The 15,937-nt window shown below is 38.9% G+C and overlaps 1 protein-coding gene across 4 annotated transcripts in view; it reads right to left on the reverse strand.

Moving 5' to 3' along the window:
• Positions 1-570: 570 nt before the first annotated feature.
• The window catches only part of ACSL3 (acyl-CoA synthetase long chain family member 3), a 53,803-nt gene continuing 38,436 nt past the window's right edge, over positions 571-15,937 (reverse strand). For 3 of the 4 annotated variants that reach the window (XM_056358403.1, XM_056358405.1, XM_056358404.1), the window contains exons 10-15: positions 15,647-15,819; positions 14,481-14,555; positions 13,296-13,487; positions 11,923-12,037; positions 7,055-7,212; positions 571-4,810 (exon numbers count right to left, since the gene is read on the reverse strand). In XM_056358403.1, coding sequence (XP_056214378.1) covers positions 4,647-4,810; positions 7,055-7,212; positions 11,923-12,037; positions 13,296-13,487; positions 14,481-14,555; positions 15,647-15,819 — 877 coding nt within the window. In that variant the 3' untranslated portion in view covers positions 571-4,646. Of the gene's footprint in view, positions 4,811-7,054; positions 7,213-7,410; positions 7,605-11,922; positions 12,038-13,295; positions 13,488-14,480; positions 14,556-15,646; positions 15,820-15,937 lie in introns of those variants that run through there. The other variant, XM_056358406.1, reaches the window with a different exon arrangement.

A 15,937-nucleotide genomic window follows, 5' to 3' on the forward strand; every position in this document is an offset into this window, starting at 1 on the left:
ACCTGACAACCAACGCTCCTGCATTCATCTTGGAACTGTTACATTTATTTTGACTATTTGACAAGACTGGAAGAATAGTTTCAAAAAACACGAGCTGGCTGAATTCCCACTGTCTTCCGTAACATTTCTACTCCTGCATCAGTGAGCCTTGCACAGAAGGGCGATTACTACCCAGTCCAGATACACAAACTCACTACCAACAATATTACCTACAGAAAAAGACACCAGTGACATTTTTACCGCACAAACGGCCCAGTAGCCCCCCAGAGTGTTCACCACCTGCAAAGCACAAACACATGGCTACTGACACAGGGCACTGACAAGATGCCAAACACCAGCAGCAGGAGAATGGAACCTTCTGCAAAAGGTTACCAGCGAGGTGAGGCAGGGAGCAAAACAAAAGGATATGCCTAGCACCAAACAGGTTTCCCTGGCAATGCAGCAATTTGAACTACCCTAACCCTCTACCCTCCTTGAACAGTGGGATTTACGTGCACTAATTTACAATGGCAACTGATCTAGAACTCAGATAAAAATAAAACGCTGCTTAAAAAAACTGGACGCATGGGGCCCAATTTGTGAAATTAATTTTATTTTTGAAATATGATATCCAATTACAAATAAATAATTCATACAATAAAACTCAATTAGGATATACAATGTTCAGGCAGTTCATAGCAACAACCAAGATCACATCGAAAATGAGTTTACATTAAATAACCAATTACAATAATATACAACTGGTCATTCAATTAACGTTTCAGCCTGGTCCACGGTGTATGCAAGTTGAAGATTGTTTCTCTTACCAGTAAAGAAATAGATGTTCACTGTTTTATACCCAGTCCAAAGTAGTTAATACATCACATTAATAAAAATTAAAAACGCTGCGTTGCATCACCTTAATGTAGTTTCAGTACAGAATAAAAGCTTGTGATTTTTAGCTGGATAAAGGTTATTACAAAGGACTCTTGCGTCCCGTAGTAATTTCTGTATAAAGTTACAAGTTTTATAGGACGTTTTTGATGTATGGTTTCAATTCCATACCCTTGTCCGCATCCTATCTATAAAACCAGTAGGCCATAGGTGTATGCATTATGTTCTTAGTTTCAGCTGTACGTTGTTTTTTGCTTTTGTTTCAGGGAGAAATATTTTACTGCTAAGATACAGCTTCCCCTTGAGGCATGGTCCTGCTTGTGTGCGAACTGCAGTAGCAGCAGCAGTAAACCTGCAAGGTCTTTTCTGACATGTGATTTTTAAATGTCCCCACCTGCTCCAGAAACACTGCTCTCTGCAAAGAACACTTACATCATCTAGATTGAACTTAGCCTGAAGTCCTGAAATATTTTTAAATAACTGTGGAAATTTAAAGGAGATTCACAGCATCCTTGGAATTTCTCGGTCAGTCGCTGTTTATATAATGAAATATGTAAATTTTCACAACGGAATACATAGTTACAATTTCTGATGATTCAGTCCTGGGAAATTTATATTTACAAAAGCTTTGTTAAAAATCCCCTCTTTTTGGGGGCCCCTCAGATGAGATATATGCCCCTTGTTCTTAGTTTGAACTCAGAAAGACTATTTAAAAGTTCCGGCTTTTTACATTACAAAATCCCCCACGTGACAGAGACCATTACTTCCAACCATGCACTCTTCCTAATTTACCCTACAGCTGCCCACAGCCTCTGGGACACACGCAATACATTCCAGCAGGTACTTCTGTTGTTCTTGTTACACTGGGCATGGGAAGACACACACAAAAAAAAAGAAAATAAAAAAGGAGCGAGACTAGGTACATTCCTGGCTGGCATGTAGCGCATCTACACAGGGTTTCAAACCTCCCTGATGCTGTTTTTCTGCTCAGCAATGCAAGAACACAAGGTGAGAAGACGGTGGCAGCCAAAAGTATCTGACAGGCATAGCAGCCCACAGGAGTACGACTGCCGGAGCAAGGAAGCCCTACATCTGAGCAGCAGCTGTGACTTACCATCCCATAACAGCCCTGGGCAATTAACGAGAAGCACGGGCACCCATGGGACAAGCGGCCTCAACGGGATGCGGAAGCACTCAACCTAGCAGTATTAAAAGTCTGTCTTTTGTTATAAATCAAAAGAAAACACATACTCATCACAAATATTTTAAGCCCATACAAGTATTGTAAATGTCTATCTCCAATGCTGAGATTAAAATTAATGAACTGCTGTATTTTCACATTTGGAAGAAGAAATAAATGTCCACAATGAATATGACTGCTGAAGTAGGAGGAACTATATATTTATCAACTTCCATTTTAAATATAAAAACCGAACTGCAAAATGAAACGTACAGTTAGACTGTAACGCAATCCTGTGACTGGATTAGAGGAAAAATCAGAACTACTGTTTCCAAACCATTTCAGAAGTTTAAATTTGTGCAACTTATCCAGAAGTGGGTTTAGACCCTTAGCAGAATAATAACTTCAGATTTCTCCTGAATTAACCAAAAGCAGATTTTCTTAAATCTGCTGCACAATGCACCAAGTGATCTACATAGTACTTCAGCAACTAGTTAGTTTTCACTGAAAATCACACAAATACTTGAACAAAGTACATCCTGTGCTGACTGCCAGCTATTTAAGAACATGTTGATGGAGCACAGATTAAGTATTAGTAATGTCTAATATATGATCTGACATTTTCCTACAGACTTGGCAATTTCCACATTCAGATTCTTCATTTTCCAACATTAGTCTTATCTCTACTGGCCAGAAGGTTTTAATTTATGATCTAGATATCTATAGGCATTAATCTCATAAAAGTGGTTTGATTTCTTTTTGTTGCTTACATTTCCATTTGACTAGTTACACCAAATTCTCCAAAAAGGTAACAGTTTTTCATAGGCAGCAGTGGGGGAAATCCACCAATAGTGCGAGAGATGGTAACGTCACAAAATACAGCACAAACCTTCTCACCATTTCATCAAAGCTAAAGTACAGGGAACTTACTTGATAAGTTTCAACTCCTATGAAACTGCTTTTCACAAACAGGGAAGTGTTAACTTAGTTTAAAAAACCCTCCAAAATATTATTTGAGAATTTGTGTATCATCTCCCAAAACTCCCACGTCACAAACGCTAACAGCAGGAACTCTCTGCCCCAAACGCTTCTGCCATTCAGAATTGCTAGACGCTACCACAGTAGGGTACTACAGCAAGCATCAGACCTCAATTTTTGTAGTACTGTGATACACATGAGGGAATAATCTCTAAACTAAAGCTATTAAAATATTTGCTCCATCACAAAGTTGACTGATGTATGCATTTTCACATTCTCATGTAAGTGGTTAAAACAGTCTTTCCAGAAATATTTTGAAAATAGATTTCACATCTGAAAGATCAAAACACTCTCACTGAAGAAAAGATCCCCCATAGCTCTTCAAACAATATTCATATATCTATAGTAGAACAGAAATTGAGACTCCTTCCCAAAAAGTAAGAACTGGGTGTAACAAACCAAGCAACATTAACTCTGGCTGACAAATACTTCAAATATCTGTTTTTTAAACCAAAAAATGCTAAACAAAAAAACCCACAGAATTAAAGGGAGATTTTTAACGGCACAAAGGGCAGCTAGGCACCAAGTGAGCTGAGAACATAACTGTCATTATGTCTTTAAAAATCCCCCCAAGTAAGATTTGGGTTGTAGCTAGGGCAGAAGAGGGGTCTCACCAGACTTTCACAAGCAATGAAAGAGGAAACCCAGTGTAATGTCCAAACCTAATGAGAAAACACTGAAGTTGTTACAGTCCCTCTGCTAAAAGGACACTGTTAAATGTACGAAGTTTTAAGTGAAATTAATGCTGAGAGCTCTTACTAGCTCTATACAATTCTACTGGATAAAACTGTCATGAGCTATTTAAAAAAGGAGTTTCTGTATTTGAAAGATTCTTCTTACATTTAGCTTTTGCTGTGTCAATAGCATCTTATGTATTAAACAAGCTTTAACTAACACCTGCAAATGTACCTGCCTTTATGCAGAGCTGTGCCACGACCATATTTTCACTTTCAGATAAAAACAAAAGTAACCATTAGGCACATATTGAAGGTGTGTTACACGACCTGGAATGTCAAAACATTTTTTTTCCCTCAGATTTACACAGGAAAAATAGCACAGCAGCAAATAACCTGGTGCTCCGTTCAACAACGATCTCGTTACAAGCATTTTCAATGTACATAATGTCACAACATCAATACCTTCTTAACTTTAAATAATTAGGTAAAAAAAGGCCCCAGTATAACCATTTCTTATATAGCCAAGTTCTCTCTATATACATCCAAATTTTAAAGATACAAATAAAACATTATACAGGATTTATAAATGTTTAAAAACTTGAGGCTTCAGAATCATGGCTTCCCAAAAAGACCCGGGAAAATCCACAGACTGACAAGGTAGCAAAGAAAACTGGAAAAAAGGAGACAGACACAAGTTTGCTGCCATAACATTTTACTAAACTTGCCAGTCATCATGGTGATGTTATCAGAAATAACAGTTTAAGCTGCAAATGAGGAATGGTGGTTTTCTGTGTTGATCTCAAGTGTCGAGACAGGCAATTCAAGTATTTCCTATTTGATCCAAGCTCATTGTAGCAAAGTGGTGCAGAAAAAAAGAATTATTTTACGTTTTTTCCATACATTCGATCAATGTCCATTTGATAGTATGCCGTAAGCTCTTTGCGTTTTAGTTTGAACGCATCTGTCACAAGACCAGTCTCAGGGGTCCAAGGATCAGGGCTCAAACGAATTTTTACTGGTATTTCAAACTTCTCCAGATTAGCTGTAAAAATAAACATTTTTAATACAAAACTTAAACATAACCGGTTTTCTACAATTAAGCATACAAGTACAAACTGTATTCTCACACAGAAAAGTGTGAACCAAGAAATGCACCCCAAAACCCCCACGGTTAGCTTTGAAAACCTGTGTGGTCACGAGCAGAGGGACAGCATCCACCAGTAACCGTGCTCCAGTCTACACAGAAATCCTGAAATCACTCCCAGCTTTTTAGGAACAGTTAAAGTTAGGTACCCAACTTCAGGAAAGCCTCAGTGCATGGAAGTGACATCCCCAAAATACACACTGTTGTAGCCCTGTTATGATACTCATCTTCTGAGATAGAATCTTAAAATTCATATTCTGTAAGCCTGAAAAAACGAGGGTGGGGGTGTGTTGTGTTTTTTCCTGATAGCCCTAAACTGTTCAAGGAAAGCAAGCTCATACAGTGGCTGTTCTCCTTACTGAAACAGCACGGTGCTCTGCATGTGACACCTTGAGCACAAAATGCTGTACCACTTGCAGGAGCTTCTCCTATGGTTTCAGATGCAAGAAGGAAAAAAAACCCTAAAAGCTAATCAATAGATGGGCAATATTAACACAAATATCTACTTTCAGGTTAGATAAAAATTTTCAAATCCACAAATGTATAATTACCCTGGGCAATTTTTAGAGCTTCCTATGCCTTTTACTCCCCTTGATATTAAATCACTGGGTTTGGGTTGTGGGGGTTTTTTTGCAATTTAGTACTAAAAATCATAATATTACTTTGAAAGTAAAGGCTATGATACTAAAGTGAAAAACAAAAGCAAATATATGATAACAACAAAATGTGTAGAAGTGCCTCAGGATCAAATCAAGTATTAGTTTTATCCATTTTAACAACATATTTAATTCTCTTTAAAATAGTGCTGCACAAAAAAAACCAAAAGGAAAGCAAGCACTCTCCACCACAGCACTTCTTAGAATGACTTTGCCTGTATGTTCCATGCAGATGAAAAAAAAAAAAAAAAAAAAAATGGAGATGTGGGGCAAGGAAAAAAAAAAAAAAGTCTGCTGCAGTATTGAGACTGTACTCATTGTAACAGCATGCTCCTGTAACAGAAGTATGCAAGTATACATCATAAGAGTTTCATATAATCACAAGCAATGTGGAGAAGTGAAGGTTAACAAGACAAAGACTGTTGGAAGCACAAAGTTATCTGTAGGAGAGATGAGGACAAACTGCAAACAGGTGCAGAAGAACATTACGATACCAAGTGATTGCAATTCATTGCAGAAAAACTTAGAAGAGAATGCATATGAAAAACAGAGTTAACATCCACAGTGACCATTTAAAAAAACATTCTGTGGTCATAAATGACTGAAAAAAAGCTCAGTGCTTCATAATAGTCAAAAGCCAAAACAAGGCAGAAATTCTTATGAAAGAGTAAACAAAGCATCACTGTGCTACTGTTTCATTCTGCACCAGAATACCTAAACAGACTACAACCAATCAGCATGGAAAAAAATACAGCTGAGGGCAAGTATAACAGACATGGGAAAAAAAATGACAACTGCTATTGTGACTGTCCACTTCTCATACAAGAGCTCAGCAGAATCAGGCTGAACTAGCAGATGGCAGGTTCTTCAGAGAGTTCTTCACACAAACTTGGCTGAGCTGTGCAACTCCGCCACAAGACAGTACGGGTACTGATACAGAGACTTTAAAATGTGACTAGAAGAGTTAATGGAAGAAAAGTCTATGGAAAATTATTAACTACAAAGACACTGCTTTTGGCTTAGGAAATCCCTCAGATGCAAGTCACTGGAAGCTAGGAGAGCCCTGTCACCTGTCATCATTTCAGCTATGCACAGGTGTGTAGCAGGTGAGACTGTATGATGCCCAACACACGTATCATGGATCTACAGATGACTCGCCCCCTTTTGGGCCAGCAGCTAAGGCCAAAAAGGCGCTACAGGACATCTTAAAGAGCACCAGACACACACATCTCTACATATACGGAACTGAACTTGTTAAGTTTGACCTGTTTTTATATTCTTTCCTCAGCTAATGACCACGGTAAAAAAATGGTTACCTAAACCAGGAGGACTGACATATCTCATGTTTTGTTGTTGGTTTTCTGTATGAAAAATTCACTTCATATATGTTCTATGAAATATACATTGCTCAAGGGAAGTATTTTTAGAGTCTATGCTTATCTGTAATATGGTCCACAAGGTTCATACTCTTTACCCAGCTACTCACCTGCCATGGCAGCCTCAGCTAGCACCTTCAGTACCTCTTTTTCCATCTCAGGACTGTTGCAGATCTCTTCCCAGGTTCCTTTAAATCCTTTCTTTCGAGCTAGTTCTGCGAGCTCCTTTTGATTTGGCACAACAAATCCAATGACATAAGAATGGAAACTGAGAAGTATAGTGTACTTTAGTATAAATTGTAAAGTTAACAAGTCTTCAAAAATAACATTTCGAGTTGGGGGGTTTGTACTTTACACAGAGATATTGCTCTTAACAGTTGGCTTTTGTTCACCTGATAATCTTTCTGAAACAGCACACACGTTACCTTTGCCTGCTTAAAAATAAGTAGAAAGAGAAGCTACTTACCTTACAGCAACTGGACTGCTTCAAGGTGTGCTGTCCATATGCATATTCCACTGTGTCTCATGCTCAAAGCTTTGGGGAAGCAGTACCCATACGATGTCAATGCGCCCTGCCTCTGCTCATGTTTTGCATCCCGGTATGAAGACTGGTGTGCGGCTTCCCTACCCCAGTTTCCTCTCAACTGCAGAATCCAGTTACTGTAGAGGAGTAGAGGACTGCAGTGAAGAGGGGTTGGAGAGCAGGTTGTGGAATGAGCATATGTGCAACACATCTCAAAGAACGCCTGCTTCTGTAAGGGAAGTGACTTCTCTTTCTCTTTCAAGTGATTGGCCATACACTCACTCTACTGCTGGCAATCTCTGCCTGCTCCTGATATGCCTAGAACATACAGAGCTGTGATATCAAAGTCTTGGAAAACACTGAAGCACCGTTCACCCTGAAACAGGTATTCAAGATTTTTCAGATGGTGCAAAGTTTATGGAAAATGTGAACAGAACCTCACAGAGCAAAGAGATTCTAACAAAGCAGATCACAGAATCCGAGAGCTGAAGGCGATCTCAGATCATTTAATTCATTCACTTGCCACCAAGCAAGGTCAGCTACACCTAACAAGTATTTGTCTAACCCGTTCTTAAACATAAGGCAAATGCTAAAGTCAACGCTTCATTATTCTTAGCATCAGTAAACTGTTCATGATGGCTATTCCTGACTCACTCACTCTGCGGTTTATATCAGTTGTATTTTCATACAGCTTAATGGTCAGATGTTCCCCTCCTTTCCTCAGAAGCTCTCTATTCGTTCACAGGCTGCTACTATTTTTTCCCCCTTCTCACATTTCTAGTCTTCCAGATTTCAAGTTTCTTTAGGAATTTAAGCCATGTCCTTTCCTCCCAAGTCATACATCACAGATCGCTGCCTAGACGCTCTCATTTTTCTCCTGGACTCTTGTCAAGAGGGACACCTTTTCCCAAGCGTTGCGTGTGGAACTCAGACCCTTTAATGCTTGGTAGAGCAAAAGATCATTGTACAACTTGCAGGCACCTGATTATGCCATGTTATTTACCTTCTTCTGATACTTGTTGACTCACATCAGCTCCTACAGAACTGCTACCAGCTGGTGGTCCTAGTCTTGTATTTTTACAGTTTATTTACGTATAATTTACATTTCCTCTCTTTAAACTGACTGCTGTTTTGAAGCAGATCTCCACCTAATCAAGCTTGCTCTGAATTCTAATCCTGTGATCCACTGTACCTTTGCTCCTGTCCCACCTTAATCATCTAGAGATTTATGAAATCTTTTCAACTTTTTATTAATTAAATTTATTATTATTTAATAAAGGTTCTCGCAAGACAGACCACTGATGCAAAACAGAATTTTAACCCTGGTATGGAAATTACTTTAGCTTGTCCTTTAAGGTCTCCAAGATAATTTACAAATACTAACTCCAAATGCCCTTTTGATTACTGTACATTGCAATTTTCTCCTTTGTTACTGGTATGCACTATAACTGGCATCTGACAACAGCTGCGAAGACTACATTGAAGTCCATTACAAATACAGGATTTTCTGGCATCATCTCTCAACAAGCTCTGCCTGTTGACTGACTCAAAACTGTTCTCATTTTTCTAAGAAAGTACTTACAGGAAGACATCAGATTAGCCTCAGTACCGCTTACTGCTTGCATCTCGCCTTCTGTCTTTGCCTCTCCGATTTCCCCCCGCAACACACACACATACTCATGAGATACTCTGTACTGAATCACTGTAACCTTGTCTAGAGTTTGCTCTGTAATGTGTATGCATTATGTACGAGAAGGCATCCAGAACACAAAGGACTCTGGCACTTTCATCCCTGGTTCCTGTAGTTTTTTGACACGCTTAAGGTCATGTCCAGCAATACCACCAGTGTCTCCAGGGAGAAACAGCGTACAGGAGTTCGCAGTTGGCCGGCCAAGCCTCAAACTTTCAGTTCATCTAAAATTCAGCCTTCTGAGTAGAAGCATACTTCCTCTGGACAAACAGGTTCATCCAACTACGCTTTTTCCTAGGAAGAGCACCTTGGAGCTCACAACTCCTCCTCACAGCTTTTCACAGTACCACTAAGTGAAATCTTCCCTTGTTGCAGTTCAAATGCCAAAGCACTGTTTGTCTTGCGAAATATCCTGAAGACTACATCTTCCCTCTGGCGCTGCTACCTCCCTCTCCACTACTGGTCTTTTTGCAGATCTTTTGAATTTGCTAGATTCTTCGGCCTTGGAGGTCATAACAGCACAAAGAAAGACATTTTCAGAATTCAGCCCCCAGGACCTCCTTAGTCATCTCCTCCACGCTAACAGATTTTGCTGAAACATCTCTCCTACACTAGGTATCCTCATTCCCTTGCTGTGCTGGAGATCCTACCAGTACAGCCCTCAGACCTGTGGTAAGAGACCTATACTACAAGTCAACAGCATCGTTTCTATCCTGTGAAGTCTGGTCCTTATCAGCTCTCCTGGAGCATCCTGCTGAGAACTCCCTTGGGGTTTTTTGCCAAGTTTGCTCATTCCTCAGGCAACTGAGCTACTCATTTTCCTGGCGTGATGCTTGAGACCCACTGAATGAGTCTTGGATGGGTGAAGTGCTTAAAAAGCAGTAGGACTCACCTCTGAAGGAGCTCTAATCGTGATTTCTTTCAGCAAACATTTTATTCCTTATCTCACCAAGTATTTTATCTGAAGTGGTCTATTAATATTTTATCTGAAGTGGTCTATTAATACAGCTTTTGAAGCAGTGCCACCGTGTAATCACTTTTGATTCCCTACTAACACGTTCAGAGGAGCTTTGCGCCCCAAGATCTAAGGTCAAATCACAGATTTAACCCATTTGTAGAAGTCTGCCCTCCTTATCCTTTTGCATGTGGAAGACAGAAGAGCTACAAATGAAGGACTCCTCTTGCATACAAAGATCACCCAGGCAAAGTACAAGGAGAGGCAGGATGGATAAGAGAGGGCATAGGCACTGCTAACAAAAGTCTCTGAGCTCACACTGCTGAGGTGAGTGTATAACCCCAGTGTAGTGTGTATATGGACAATCATTCAGAGAATCTGTATTGCATGGCTACTTACACCAAATTACACACGTGAAAGTATTAAGAAGAAATACAGCAGCAGCAGAAAAACCCATGTGGAAGATACCTAGACTCTGTTTGTAAATTACCTTTAAAAATTGCTCATTGGTTTTCCTATTTTTAAGTAATAGGCAAGACACAGACTATCAGAGTCATGTGCCTGTCTGACAAGTGCATTTTAGCCTCCAATGTTATGTTGACCCAGCGAAATTAACACAACATTTGATAGTACAATTCCAACAGTGTACTTCAATCCTAGAAAGCAGAAGTTGCCATCTGTAGGAACCTTCTTATCCACAGAGTGCAAAAGGTGCTCAGAACAGGCACATAATCTCAGGCAGTCAAACAAGCAAACACAAGACTCACGCAGCGAGTCAAAACCACAAATAAAACTTCATATAATGGAAGTTTTCTCAGCAGTGGCATGCCACGTGAGCATTAGTCTATTGATCCTAAACTGTCAAAACTGAAGCTACAGGGTGACTACCATTAGTTTAACACAAAGAAAATACCACAGAGAACCAGGTGAACAAACCAAAAGTTAATTCTCTATTTATTACCACTGAGCAATTCTCTGGTACGCTTGTCCTGGCCTCTTTCAATCACACTTATCAAATGGGGCTTTTTCTGGCCATACTGGCAATAAGAGTATTTCTGATCATTCAGAAGCTCCAAAATTACTTTCCAAACATCAAAATGACAACAGGAAACAAAGATCATCTTAAGAATATTTATATGTGTACGTCTATATTATGCACAGGTAAGAAATTCCAAAAATATAAACTTAAGATGTGTTTGAGCCCTTATATGCCTAATTGATTAGTACACGTAGAAAGCAAGTAGAAAGGACATTTGATCATCATTTATTAATTGTGCATTTGCATAGTATTTGCAAAGCGTTTTCTCTCAAGCTTCAAGGCTTCTGCTGGTGTAGTGCAGGGGTTAAATAAAAGTATTTTTAATGCACAAGCCAGCTTCTGGGCTGTTGGCGGTTTTTTCCCCCCCTGCCTTCCTCTGAAAGACAACAGTACTTCCTCTGAAGAACAGATCACAGCTAAACACAGCAAGGAACAAGGTGTCCTAGGGCTTCTGTAGGTAATATTCGCTAAAGTGCTTAAGTGGTGTCCACTATGAATGCAGTCATTGCCTAGCTGCTTTTCAGGTTGGGGAAAAGGGAATGAAAGACTCATTCTTGGCATTTTCTTACAAGTGACAAAAACACAGGAGAAGAAAAATAAAAAGCTTCAGATGTTTTAGTTTTGATGAAGTTATTCCATTGTATTATAAGCACAATCCTTTTTCAACTGGTTTTAAAAAATTCCACACATTGAGTGGCAAAAAATCTTGCTTACAGCTTCAGCAGGACAGACAAAGAATACAGCAATAGCGAAGTATCAGCTGCCTCTTACCTGCTTGCATACGCACAAATATTATCTACCAGTGGAAGGTTCTTTAGAGCTGCTTCTACTTTGCCAAGAGAAACATATTCTCCTGCCTGGAGTTTTACAAGATCTTTTTTACGATCTATTGAGGAAAAAAGGAATTAAATGTTAGATTACAGAACACAAAACTTTAGACATGGATTTTATACTTTTCTGAAATATACGTATAAATGCTAAAAGGTAAACTGACTCATGTCTGGAAATATTTAAAATCAGGTTTCCAGACTATTCATTTTATCAATCTGTCCCTCATGTAAATATGAGACAGATTTCAATTCCACGCATTTTCTGCCTTCAAAACAGCATTTCCTACGTGACGGCACCGTCATGTGAATGGAAGACAACTAGAAATATACAGAAGCCAGTTTGGCTAGAAGCACACATTTTGTGCTGTCTGGTCTAGGAGTTTAAGGCACAGGATGCACCATTTAGTGACATTTTGTTATTTATTCCCAGGCTAAATCCGTATTTCAAGAGCAACCATTCACCTGTTATTTGAAACAAAAACCATAGGAACTGAAAATTAAGCCCAAATTACTGAGGCTTATTGTGCGTAGCCCAGAGAGGGCGAAGGTGACCACAAGGTTTACTCACCTGGTTGTCAGGGCAGCTATATACTCTCCTTTGCTATATACTTTCACACTGCTTTGTGCAAGCCGGCAATAGTTTTGCAGCTGTATGGCCTTTTGACCATTGCAAGGCTGCTGCAATGGGACCTATGATTTTTCTCATACAATAAACCAAGAAAGCCTAGTTTTCAGGAGCTGCCTGAATCACCCACTGACTTCAAGAGACACATCTGGTAGTTTATAGGGCACCTATTTTTGTGCCTACAGGTGTCAAAGAATGATGAGCCTATCACAGGCTTATGTGTAACACCTTTACCTTAGTATATTTTCCCCCTAGCTCCTTTATGAAAAGGAGATATTATTATAAAGACTGGAAAGATTTTTAAAAAGTCTTATTTAATCCCTGAGCACTTATGACCAAAAGAGCCCTTTCACTGAATCAAACTGCATTATTTACAAAATTATAAAACTTAAGGCAGCTTACCTAGCTCAATTAGCCTATATTTAACTCTTTAATTACTACCCAGTCACACTAACAGCGTGGAGTCAATGTTAAGACTGTTTTAAAAGGAAGCAATTCTTTTAAAAATTAGCTTTTAATAACACAAGCAAGTTTATGTTAACATACCAGAATTTCCCTGGGATACATGTTAGGGCTTTAGACCTCTTGTCAAGACATGGAGAATGTGTTTGGGGGATTTTTTTGTTCATTACAGTATTTAGCAGCCCTGAAAAATGTATATAGGTGTTCACCTGAATTTATTAACTCACCAATAATTTTTAGACATCCATCTTGATGAAATTCTCCAATGTCTCCAGTATGCAGCCACCTCTGTCCATTCTCATCAACAGTGAAATCTTTCTTGGTTCGTACTTCATTTTTGTAGTAGCCCACAGTCACATTTTGCCCTCCAATAAGTATCTCACCTCTAGGATATGGTTTGTCAGTGTTGTAATATCCACCTAAAAGTTTTTTATTAACATACAAGAATTATAATACATTCCAAAGTAAGAATTGCTATCATTTTTAATATTTAAAGATAGGCCTAAACACTTAAGTCAGTCCTTAGCCAAAGTTACCACTTGCCTAAGTAGTTCGGTAAAAGAAGAGGTGGTTCCAATTCTTTTCAGCATATAAAAGTTATTTAACACGTGTTTACAAACAGTGAAATTCAGACACATGCAGAGGGCAAATGCCATCTCTACACAGTCTTTCTGCCTGGACTAACATGCGCTATCAGTTTCATACAGGCTCAAATAGAAAAAGATAAATTTCACCTCATATTTTAAGAAAGAAAAAAATCCCTAAGGTTTCACATTAGCCTAAAACACACTTAAGTATTATTTCTATTCTACAATACGTAAAAGCCTACAGTGAAAGGAAATCACCTAAATACATTTCAAACCCCATTAAACATATTTTGTATGGCATCCATTAAGCTTCCATTCCATATGCCTATTTTTTAATTATTTAATAACATTATGAAGACTATATTAATTTCTTAATGGCAGCAGCAGGTATCACGCACGCACTTAAGTCTCCTGAATCCAGCACCTCTCAAGACACGACATACACAACCCGCACGCTCTCCTGCAAGAATATTGATCTAAATGAGAAACAGGTACAACGCTGTATATATTTAGACAATATACACATATATTTAGAGTGACTGGAATAAAAGAAATGATGTAGCCAGAAAGTGTCATAACACAGCCCAGTCAAAATGCTACTTTCCTTGATAGCTTCTGTCTAGGTATTTGTAAGTTTAAAAGCTACCAAGGAATTTATTTTACCTGTTTTCTCCCCGAAGTTCAAACTTTTATAGGTAAAAGTAGCATTTAAAATTTAAAAAGCCAAGAAATTGTCTAATTACTACTACTGAGTAAAGTCCAACATAAAAACAGCTAAAGTTCCTACAAACACACTGTAATTTAATCACATACAGAAATTCTCACCTTCTTCCCAGTTCAGTAACTTGATTTCACAACAGACCAAAGGTGCTCCCACTCTCCCTGTAGTGTAGTCCCAAACTAGAATTTAAAAAAAGAGCACTTTTCAGAAAAGTTTTTTACCAAAACAGATTAGAAAAAAAACCTTTGTTGTCATGCATCTTATTTAGTGAAAAGTAACTGCTGTTTATTTCTGAGATTTAATGCATGGAACAGAACTTCCAAGAAAAAGCAATGGATCTATAAAGGTAATGCAGATAAAATCCTTATCCTGCAAGGAGAACAGATGGCTGTATTTACAGATACCTCCAGTCATATCAATACAGCTTTGATAGCAAGCTGTCCATGCGGATCATATTTCAGAAGCAGCACAAGAACTTTAGTGTTTGCAGGACTCTGAAATAAGCAGCAATATTTCATAACAATTCAAGGAGTCTGTGTTTTGATGCATGTTCCTAAAGTCCCAATCCCAAATACTTCTGCATCTGAACACCTTCCCAGAAGAGTGTAACTGGAGACTACATCATTTGTATTGCAATTCCACTTTTTTTTTTTTTCCAAGCTACCGAAGAAGCCATTCCCACAGACCTCATGCATAAAACCCACATCATAGCAGTGTGTGGATCACCAAGGAACCTAACACAGGTTCTACAATCCGGCATAATCTAGCAGTGAGCCTTAGACACTTCTTATGCGATCCTTAGGTAGGAAAAAACAGCAGGTCTGACAGTTTCTGCCACCACTGAATAGGAGTGAAATTTTAGGACTAAAAGGCAACTGAAACCACTAAGTTCTGTGACATGAAATTAAAATCCGGTGCAGGCTTTTGCATTCCATTTTTTATTTTCCTAACATCTTGACACACTCACCAAAATTAGAAATCGTTTTTTTCAGTTCACCTGCTAAGTGCAATAATGCCAAGATCCCATTCACACTACTACAGGTTTCTCTACCACAAACGAGAACATTCACATGACGGGTAGTTCAGCAGCTTCAGCACAATGTGTCAGAATTAGTACTCCTACTGTTTTACACATTTATGATTACAAGTAATTCCCAGGATTCCCCAGTTATGTTTGGTGGCATGCACCGAAGAAACAGACTGTCAAAAATGATACACGCTGAGCACTCATCACGGATCACGGCGCTCAGTGGGAGGCACCGACACCAACCTTCCGTGATTGTTCCAGCTCCAGCTGATTCAGTCAGTCCATACCCCTGTCCTACAGGGCAACAGAAACAAATGTTCATAAACCGCTGAGTTGCTGCAGAGAGTGGAGCTCCTCCACAAAGCAGGATGCGAATTTTTCCACCTAGCAGCATTCGTACTTTCCGGAAAATAAGGCTAAAATGCAAAGATAAGAGTATGTATTTGTTGCTTAAAAACAAAAAGAGTACCTAATTTTATATCTGAACTGAAAGTTTCCACCATCTTCAAATAAACTTTTAAGGCATTCAAGGTA

Source organism: Falco biarmicus, chromosome 13 (assembly GCF_023638135.1).
Source record: "Falco biarmicus isolate bFalBia1 chromosome 13, bFalBia1.pri, whole genome shotgun sequence".
Taxonomy (NCBI): Eukaryota; Metazoa; Chordata; class Aves; order Falconiformes; family Falconidae; genus Falco; species Falco biarmicus.